The sequence below is a fragment of the Thunnus thynnus genome, chromosome 16, assembly GCF_963924715.1.
Source record: "Thunnus thynnus chromosome 16, fThuThy2.1, whole genome shotgun sequence".
Classification (NCBI taxonomy): domain Eukaryota; kingdom Metazoa; phylum Chordata; class Actinopteri; order Scombriformes; family Scombridae; genus Thunnus; species Thunnus thynnus.
In genome coordinates, this window is record NC_089532.1 from 20,617,042 (window position 1) to 20,627,287 (window position 10,246).

The following is a 10,246-nucleotide window of genomic DNA, read 5'->3' on the forward strand; positions in this document are numbered from 1 at the left end:
GTGCCCTCTAGTGCTCAAAACAAAGACATACCCAATTTGGGGTTGGTGAAAGAAATCCAATGTAGTCTGAATAAAATAAACCACTTATAAACTCTCCTATTTGACACCATGTGAACTCAAATTCTGGTGGAATGATAAAAGAGGGGTCTTGACATATTTTCCAAAACATATAGACTGAATATGAAAAACTTGTAGCAAAATTTACCAAACATCTACAGCAGAAATCAAGTTTAAAACAGCGACACATTTTATTGAGATGTTTATTTAGTATATTATCATATGCAGCTCATGTTCTGTACAATCAATAAATACTGATCTCATGTGTTAAATATACTGATATTTTAGATAGGATATAGGTCTCTGCACAACAGAGAGTTGATGAATTACATACAGCATGCGCATGATTGCTTCATCAGACAATAAAGTACCATTTGCCAAACATGTTTCACTGTGGCTTCTTGGGCATTGCAGCACTAAAAAGCTCGTACACAACAAATCCAGCCCCTGTGAAGAGAACAGAGAAGTATTACAGATGTGACTGGGATACAGCACAGGCTAATTCAGCCCAACTTCAAACAACCCTTGATGATGTATCATCAGCTGGCAGTAATTTCAAAGTCAGTTTTATTAATAACATCAGAGTCACATTACTGGCATGAAATGTGTTTTGTCCAAAAAACACAGACTGAGACATCTGAGGTGAGCCTGACTCATCAAATCTCAGACGAATGCTGACATACCAAACACAGTGAGAGACATTGTGGCTCTGTAGAGTAGAACGTCCTTTGTCCCGCCCTTCAGATGGATAGGCATACCATTATCCTCCTGTTCAAAGAATGAAGGCACATAGTTATTTAAAAAAGACAGCCCTGCTTCAAAGGTATGTGAAGGATTTTTAGCTTCATATGTTTCTATTTCTATGGCATTTTAAGTTGTGTTGACTAATAGAATGTATGTAACTTACATTTCAAATAAACAATATTATATTAATATTAACAATATTATGATCAACATTTTTTCCCAAAACACAATGTCTACAGTTTGCTGGCAAAGACCTCATGTCTGGTTAACTATAGCAATTAAGTGATGGCGTACACTTCACTATGCAATGAAGCAATATTTGCTCAAGGACTTAGCAACAAGGGTAGGCCATTTGTCAGCTGTGGCTACAGTCATTTCTAGCACTATGCAAGGATCAGTAAAGCCTGCCTCATTGGAACATTGATTTAGCGATGGATTTTTAATAAGCAACTTGCATGCATAATTAGTATACAGTAACTACAGCCCCAGCTACAGCCAAAGGTCATTTAAACAACCCACTAACACATACTTATCTGTCAGGCTACAAAGAGGATAAAATCAGATTCTATCTCCAGAACCTGGGAATAAAGTAAAAGCTTTAACATTATCATTATCAGTATTAAAAGATGTCATTCTTTGTCTTACTTAAACACTGACAAATGAAAATAAAGTTCAAATATCAAGTCAAACAGGCACATATAGTACTTATTGGTATTTTAACAACTAACTAAACTGGACTATTTATACAGACGGATATAATAAGTTACACTGGCATCATGATTTCAACTCACATTGCTAAAACTGTTTTACAACAATGCTTTGCCAATTAGGTAATTTGGTATACTGTTAACAAGAAGTTAATTTATCATACAAACTTTACTACTCCTGTGGCTCATATGAGTCCCATCTTAGCTTCTTGAACAATGTTACAAAGCTGAGATGGTATATTGATGGGAGGTAATCATACGTTTACAGATGCCGTCATCCTTCTTTGAGATGAACCGTACCTGAAACAGTTTCTGTTTCTCCTTCACAGTGTTTTCAATCTGTCTGCGGGCACTGCTGGTGATGGTCCTCCTGGAAAGATGCCGAAGGCCCTGGTGGTAAAAAAAAAAAAAAAAAGAAAGGCTTAACTGGGGATTTAATAGTTTTGACAGTTATGATTTAAACATAACAAACAGTGGATAATGATGTGGACTGAAACAGAGTGAGAATGGAATTGATATGTACAAAGGTGCTACGATAGTTTAGCAAGCTCACTTCAAATTGTGATGGTAGAAACTAATATTTGCCAACTGAACCAGTTTGAAGCAAGTGTGCTAAAAATAGTTCCTTATCTCAAAACGTTTGATGCAGTCAAAATGGTGACGTCTGCTGGCCAACCCTTCATATTACATTTGCAACACAATCAATTCATTGCTGTTATCTTTGATATTTTATTCAATAAAGGTTTCATTACAAAACCTGTAAATTAATAGGCTACATGTCAAAAAAATACATGATTACATTTTTTAATTGGGCAATATTAATATTGTTACAACTATACAATTCTTCTTATTATTGCCTGTCTTAACTTATTTAGAATCTTACCAGATTCAAACTTTGCCTGCCTTTTTCTCACTGAAAACGTTGTAATCTGCCAACATCTCCGTGATTCTGACAAAATATACAAAATATTGTGGCAGGTGGACATGCACGTCGCCTAAATGTTCGTGACGTACCGACACCGCTTTCGTAAATTCAATTCGTAGCGGTCAATAGCGGTCAATGCATCGAGAGGTACATGAATAACATTATAGCTCTTATAATCTTAATTTCTGTCTAACTGTGTGCCTGGCTGGTGTGTCGAAGTCTGTCCCCCCGTCAACATGTGTTCCCCCTTCCCCCTAACCCCAACCAGTCGTCTTCTGAGGTGCTGAACCTGACCTCAAGTTTACCTCAACCCCAACCAACTATCTCTGCTACACCCAACTATAACCATAAAGCAAGTCCCAACTCCAACCGCGGAGGTGGTATTACGAGAAACACAATTTTAACAGGAGGGGAACATTATTCGACGGGGGGGGACAGACTTCGACACGACACCTGTTTCCTTAAATGTTGCTGAGCTCGTTGCTTTTCCTTCCAGGTAGCCGGTGTTCTGTCAAACAGCTACTGTGTTAGAAAGACTATAAATAGCCAATAACAATGTAATATGACAAAAATAATACATTTATTTATTAAATGAATTACCTTAATTGCATATGGTTTGCTCTCAATTGGGTAAACTGACCAACGTTAGCGTTGGTAATTTAAAGTTAATACGTTACACCGTTATACAGAATCAGAAGCCTAATGAAACCTAACGTTTACGTATTAAGTACACCATAATAGCACGACAGTAACATTTTAATCACAAAACTGGAACGCTTTACGGCAAACAAACCGCTATCTTACCATAAGTTGTCGGTACATGGTGGCTAATGTGTATTTCGTTAAGTTGAAAAGTCAGGGGACTCCACAAGGACGGACACGGACAGACTGACGTCCCACAATTCCTTGGTGGAGCTGTCATATCCGGTCGCATGACATTATGATTATGACTATGATTATTATTAGCGAAATAATTTAAAAAGACGGCCGAGAGCAATACACAGACAGTTAAGTGGCAGTAACGTTAGTATTTGTATAATAGTACTTGTGTGTCTACAAGTGATCTATAATAAAATCACAAATGATACCAATACATTGACCAACTTCTTTAATTGGACCCTACAAACTTTATAAAACCTATAAATTTCAAATTTAAACAATTAACTGAATTTACCAATAATGCAATGATGTAACAGAGGATGGAGTGAAACAAAGGGGACAACTTAACAAATGAGACACTTTTAAAGTGCATATAATTTGGTCAACATTGAAGAAAGCAAAATAATTTAACACTCAGGCCAAATGCTCATATTAGCCAGGGAGATTGCCCAGAGACTTATAATTAAGAATACTGGATATCACATAATGATCCCATCATTTATAAGCTTTAGATTGTAAGAGTATCTTAAATAATTTTTTATAAAATGGATGTCTCATGACTGGTTCAGTTTACTTTAAAACCAGTCACAGCTGAGGGTAATCACACTTGTGGTACTATTTGTCATACATATTCTATGACTTTGCAAGGGTAAAATACTTCTTATTGAACGTCAATGCTTACCATAAGTAACGGCACACAAGCAACGATCATCCCATCCTATATTCAAGGTAATCTCAAAAACCACAGAGGTATGTCAATGAAATATAATGGTACATTCATCAGCAGGACATATTGCAGTGCATAATATGGACAAGAACGTGCGTTAAAAATACATACATCCTTCAATAATTAAGCCATTCGCAAAGCACTGCTACAATGAAACACAAACACTTTGATAATGTATAGATAAATAGAAAAAAAATGAAGACAGGACATGACATTCTCAGCAGCCAACTTGAAGCTATATGCACAGAGACACAGACTCTAGCTTCCTCTTTTGCCTTAGTTGTCCTATACATTAAAACAACTTTTGAAGAGACACAGGAGACACTACTGCTCTTACATAAACACACAACAGACATTAACAGTGTATTCACACTAAAAATCAACAAGCAGTCCAGAAAGGACCCTTTAGGGTCATCCAGGAATGCAGAGGCGGGAGAACGCCATACAAGAACTGTTTAGTTGGGAATATCTGCACTGTTGCTGCGAGTGTCATATTTGTGGTGGATGATGAGCAGAACAACGCCCAGGAAGAAGCAGATGGAGCCCACAGTGATGTAGGCGATGCCCAGGAAGGGGTTCTTTCCTCCCATCCAGGAGATGGTGCTCAGGATCATCCGCTTGCGACCATCAAAGCTGAGCACTGGGTAATCTGATTACATGTGGTTAAAGAAAAAAGACTGGAGCTTCTGGACTGAAAGAAAATTACATTTTACAACAGGGCTTAGCAATAGTCTACACGTCAACTCTTCATATACTCTTAATGTACTGAAAAAGCATTAAAAACAGGCCAACAATATTAAGCAGCTTACCTAAAATAGTGTGAATCTTATGCATTCTTCAAATATAGCAGTACATAGCTACACTAGCCAAATTTAGCACAAGGCAATATGGTTGAAGATCATTTCTCAGCACAATTCTGCTGAAAGTAATGAAATGATTAATTGAATTATCACTATTTTAGGTACATATGACTGAATGCAAGCCACACATTTTCAGTTTAGTTCTATAGAGTTATACACGTCTTCTTATAACTGTTTACTTGTTTTTAGGAACTACAGGAATGTCTTTGCACATCTTTGGTCTTGTAAGCTTCTACATTTGAGGTCTGGGTCAAGAAGCTGGTTTACTGAGTTATCTGGGTAACTTTGCTGAGTAAAACCCAGAACATATGCTGATGCACAGTAACCCAGATAACTCGGTAAACTTGTTTCTTGAAACATTTCCTGGCATGGACGCTGTTAAACAAACAGACAAGGAGTTGAAGTGATACTCACTTCAACTCAACTGGTGTTTGCTCTTAGCACAGCATTTCATGGCAAGCTGACAACAAGCTAAATTTAGTTTATTTTGAAGTATACAGCTGACCGAAGAGAACAAGGAAGGCAAAGGCAGAATGTGTGTCCAATTTTCTTTAGACACGGTGTTCACTTGATGTTGTTCAGAGGTTTTGTAGGTTTAAGTTTGACACTCTCTGTGGACACAATTTCCTGTCAGGGCCACACAGACTACCACATTCTATTTGTGAATTTACAGATGTGTTTAACACAGAGGACATTTAGACATGTCTCAGTAGGAAAAGCACAGGTGTAAATAATAACATTAATGAAGGCTGAATACCATTTAGGTTTCAGGGTCCTGGTATTGGTGCATGCAGGCTTGCTTTCACACAGTCATGGATTACTAAAACCCTTTAACAGAGTGGGTTCCTCCTTAAAGTGTGCTTTTGCACCTGTGCTTTTTCTACTGAGACAAGTGCAAATATTTGCTGTGAAAAAGGCCTATGAGTGTGTTTTTACATAACAATCTTACCTTGAGAAGCTACATAAGGAAATACAGGAAATAAGTGGCAAGCTCTAGTTTTGACTGAGCTATAGTTTCTGGATGGAATGTAAAAAGGATACTGTAATTGATATCCAGGACATATTTGCCACTGGGTAGAGTTGGGGTTATGTTAGGCTTCTTCTGGATGATGCGATAGAGCTTGCGAAAAGTGGGCAACGCAGCCGTGCGCATCCACACGATGAAGTCCTCATTGATAAAGCCATTGTTGTCAGGATCTGATGGGTCCAGCTCATACACTGGCTTTCTCCAGTTCACTGGCTTGGTTGTGTCTGAGATAGAATGAGACAAGAGCAGGTTAGCCACTGCAGCTAAAGTGTTTAAAAGCCTTAAAGATCATCTGCAGTTTGCTTAAATCACCTTGGAAAGCTACAGTAAGGTTGTTGTTTCCACCAGGATTCCTGAACTTCACATGCTTGTCCGTCCACCACGCAATGCCCTTCTTTACCAGAGTAATTGCACTTTTGTTGCCATTGGAATCGATATGATACAGTTCCAAAGTGTCTAGAACAGAAAAACATTACTCACAACATTTCTTCACGTCATAAAAGGGTCATTAAGTGCAGCAAACAAGCAGAACCTATGCACTGAACTGATAAGTGACGACTTTTGTTCTGGAGTGAGCTTATAGCAGGAATTTCAATGGTCAGATAAGACTTGAGTTGAACACGAGTAGCAATAAGTGAAGTTGTTCAGCATGTCCCACTTACCATTAAAAAGGCTGTTAGCTATGGCCCCACATGGAGCAATCGGCATTTTATCACTCGTACGGTACGGCTCACATTCTTTGCTGGGGTTCTGTAAACAGCGGCAAATGTTAAGCAGATGCAAGAGGGTTTTCTTGAAATCTCTGCATGATGCAAAAGTACAACATATCCAGGATTATACCGTCAAAGCAGACCGGTCACCATTCAGTTGGCTGTCATCCCTGGACTTCACATAGCGTCTGTGGTTCTGATAGAAGTTGGATAAGCCGTAGTACATGAAGACATTGCTCTGCAGGGAAGGGGATATTAATATAGACAGCGTATCAGTAAAGGCTAAAAAAGTACCTCAGTGATGTGAAACCTACTTCTAATGAAAGGTCGATGTGTACAAAATATGGGTCTCTGTGTTCTCAGATAAGATAGATGTTATTTTACCACTGTTTTATTTTAGTCGCACCTAAATATTGCAATTAGGTTAGGTTATAAAACAAATCTAGGTTGTGGTAAATGACACTGGTTTGTCTTATCCGGAAAACTATTGACTGTTGAAAATGTAAGTGGCTGAGGGCTTTTATAAGTGATCAATAATACCCATCTAAAAGTTACCAGACTGCATAAAACTAGAATAATCAATGGTGATGAAGGCTCAGGCCAAACCTTGAGTGTCCCTTTCTTTGGACTCAAAATAGATCTTAATGGAGATTCAGTGCCAGGAAGCCTTTTTTCTTTCTTTAATTGCATTTCAAGCAATGCTTTATCAATTTCGGAGCTCAGCACATATATTATTCATTGGGTCCACACAATGTAAACTGGTGCAGGACCTCAGCTCACCTCAAATGGCTGCTCCAATGTGAAGGTGACAGAGCAGACGCATGGACTTGTGCTGTTCCAGCTGTAGTTTTTGGCACAGCTGTGGCATGGACTGGATATGTCGACACCAGTGTAATCAATCTGAAAATTAGACAGTTAGTTAGCAAACAGCAGAATTGTATATATTAAATACACCAAGGTAAAGCTAATGCATACTTTCCCATATATATATATATACACACACACATATATATACACACACTTAGTAACCAGTTTATTAAGCACTCCTAGCTAAAACTAATGTTGTCTGATACAACTGCCCTGGAATAAACTACTTTAGGTAACAATATGATAGGGCTCCAAATGACTTTATTCTCATTGTCAATTAATCTGTCGATTACTTTCTCAATTAATCAATTTGTCATTTGGTCTATAAAATGTCAAAAAATGGGGCAAAATGTCAATCTTTGTTTCCCAAAGTCCAAGGTGGAGTCCTCAAAAGTCTTGTTTTGTCCCAACCAACAGTCCACAAGATATTCAGTTTACTATCCTACAAGACTAAATAAACCAGAAAATATTCACATTTAAGAAGCTGGAATCAGAGATTTTGGCCATTTTCTCCTAAAAAATTATTCAAAACAATTAATTGATTATCAAAATAGGCAATAATAGGCAATTAATTTTCTGTTGCTCGACTAATCAATTAATCAGCTAATCGTTGCAGCTCTACAATATTCAGTTTTTGTTGAAGCTGTTTTTGAGAGGTGTTGATTCAAATTCAATTTTAAGTTGATTTCAGGGGCTGTAGTTTGTGATGTTGAATTGTACTGCCTTACACTGAGAGGTTTTGATCTAACCTATTGATACAAATGGGGTGGTTGACTAAAGGGAGTCTCCAATAAGTATGTCTACACTCACTGATATAAATGAGGTGTTATACTGCTGATAGGTGTTTCTAATATTTTGTCTACCCTGATCAATATAAATGAGGTATTAGCCTATACTAACTGGTGTCGCTACACCTTTCTCTACCGTGAACACAATTTTGAGCCAGTTTCAACTAAAACTTAAAATAATCTTCAAGAAGGTAAGGTTTATTGCGTTGCTGTTGACGACTGCATTAGTTTAACTTAGCTTGTTGTAAGTTATGCAAGGAACGGTCAACTCGGTTTAATTTATATGGGAATATTGAAAAGGTTTTCAGAAACATTTCAACAGGTTCCCACAGCTTGCCGCCACCTCTGTAGTGTCTAGTAATCGTGGTTGAAATACACAGTGTGGAAAAACCTAGACAAAGCTAGTCAGTGGTCTTAGCACCAGTTGAAAACAGGCAGACATAACTGTACGTTACCTCGAACTCTTTGATGTTGTTTGATGTGACATATAGGCCGATGCCGATGGGGATGAAGATGAGACCGATAACGAAGAAAGCAGGTAGCACGGTTCCGGCTGTCAAGATGGGCTGCCAGGCAGGTAGTCTCTGCTGTTTGAACGCTGTGTTGTCCGGCTTTTTACTTTTCACAGCGCCCGGGCCGCCGTGACTCGAAGCACCGGAGTGGTGTCCGTCCTCTTCCTTAGCGTTGTAGCTTGACGCCATCATGGCTGCAATCCGCTTCGAGCAAAATAATCCACTTTAGTTGACAGCCGACTGTTCCTCGTTTATCCCACACGACAAATACGAGAGAAAACTTTGAGCCAAAGGACAAAACTGTGTAAGGAATGTAATTTTCCCTCAACCTAATCCGAAAAACTACTCATCGTAGTATTGATTTTATCAGTCCTGTTAATCTCCCCCAAGAGGAAGAAGCCGGAAGCTTCTGAGCCAATAATATGTTGAAACGTAGTAGTTACATCATCACTGAAAATGAAGACGCCCCTTTCAGACGTCATGCAAAAACATCAACATTTAATTTGTACTGCCATTCATAGTGAAACTCAAAATGCTACAGTATTAATAACATAGAACACACAGCATAAAGAAAATAATAAGAGTTAATAATCTGATCGTTAATAATAATAATAACAATAACAATAATCATAACAATAATCATAATAATAAATACATATTCATTTATACTGTATTTTTCATTCGCAGTGAATCTTAAGGTGCTACATGCTACGGTTTTAAAAACATACAACACACAACATAAAGAAAATAACAAAAAAGCCTCCCTGAATGGGAAGGTTTTTAACGGTAAGATCTCTGCCGAGTTGCCAGGTTTGTTTGTTTTCTGCAAAATAAGTGCGCTATTAAGATAAAGAGTGAAAGAGCAGGATATGGAGGATACTCGACCTGATGATCTGGCAACCATCAACTTCAAGCTGTTCGCATTGCTGACAGCAGTAGCCCGGCAGCAGCAGTAGTAGAGTCAGTGAGGTTTGAAAACCTTACAGCAGCTAGTTACAGAGCAGCACATTACCTACAGGTTTCTATACATTTATTTTATTGTAACATTTATTGTGACAGTCTATGATATGTTAATTTTAAATATTAATTTTGGTCGCAGATTTTAGTTAAGTAGTCTATCGATAAAATAAAATGTAAAAATCAGAGAAAAACTCTTGATACAAGTCCGGTTTCAGGCAAGTCAGCAAATGCATATTCAGTAAAGAAAATATTTTTGCAGAGTCAGGCTCTTTGTGTGTGTATGTGTGTGCGCACATGTGCCTATGAAAGAGAAAAGATTGTTAGAGAGCAAGTACACACACAAATACTTTGGCCGTCCAACAAAAAATGTCCCTACCAAAGTTAAAACCAAAAACTACACCCTTGGACTTCGACCTGTTTGCAAAGATTAACACACTTTTTTCTCTGTCTTTTGCTGCATGTTTGTGTTGCTTATTTTCCAAC

General features: G+C 38.0%; 2 protein-coding genes across 2 annotated transcripts; both read right to left on the bottom strand.

Moving 5' to 3' along the window:
* Positions 1-224: 224 nt before the first annotated feature.
* On the bottom strand, positions 225-3,378 carry LOC137200445 (cytochrome c oxidase subunit 7A2, mitochondrial-like). The gene is made up of 4 exons (XM_067615267.1): positions 3,238-3,378; positions 1,809-1,898; positions 741-825; positions 225-504 (listed from the first exon to the last, which is right to left on the bottom strand). The coding sequence occupies exons 1-4, from the start codon at positions 3,253-3,255 to the stop codon at positions 446-448; spliced, it is 252 nt and encodes an 83-aa protein (XP_067471368.1). The 5' UTR covers positions 3,256-3,378; the 3' UTR covers positions 225-445.
* A 148-nt stretch (positions 3,379-3,526) lies between these two features.
* tmem30aa (transmembrane protein 30Aa) lies at positions 3,527-9,222 on the bottom strand. Its single transcript, XM_067615266.1, has 7 exons — positions 8,747-9,222; positions 7,417-7,536; positions 6,767-6,874; positions 6,589-6,676; positions 6,239-6,382; positions 5,941-6,150; positions 3,527-4,688 (listed from the first exon to the last, which is right to left on the bottom strand). Exons 1-7 carry the CDS (start codon positions 8,993-8,995, stop codon positions 4,495-4,497), a joined length of 1,113 nt encoding a protein of 370 aa, XP_067471367.1. The 5' UTR covers positions 8,996-9,222; the 3' UTR covers positions 3,527-4,494.
* Between the last annotated feature and the right edge of the window lie 1,024 nt (positions 9,223-10,246).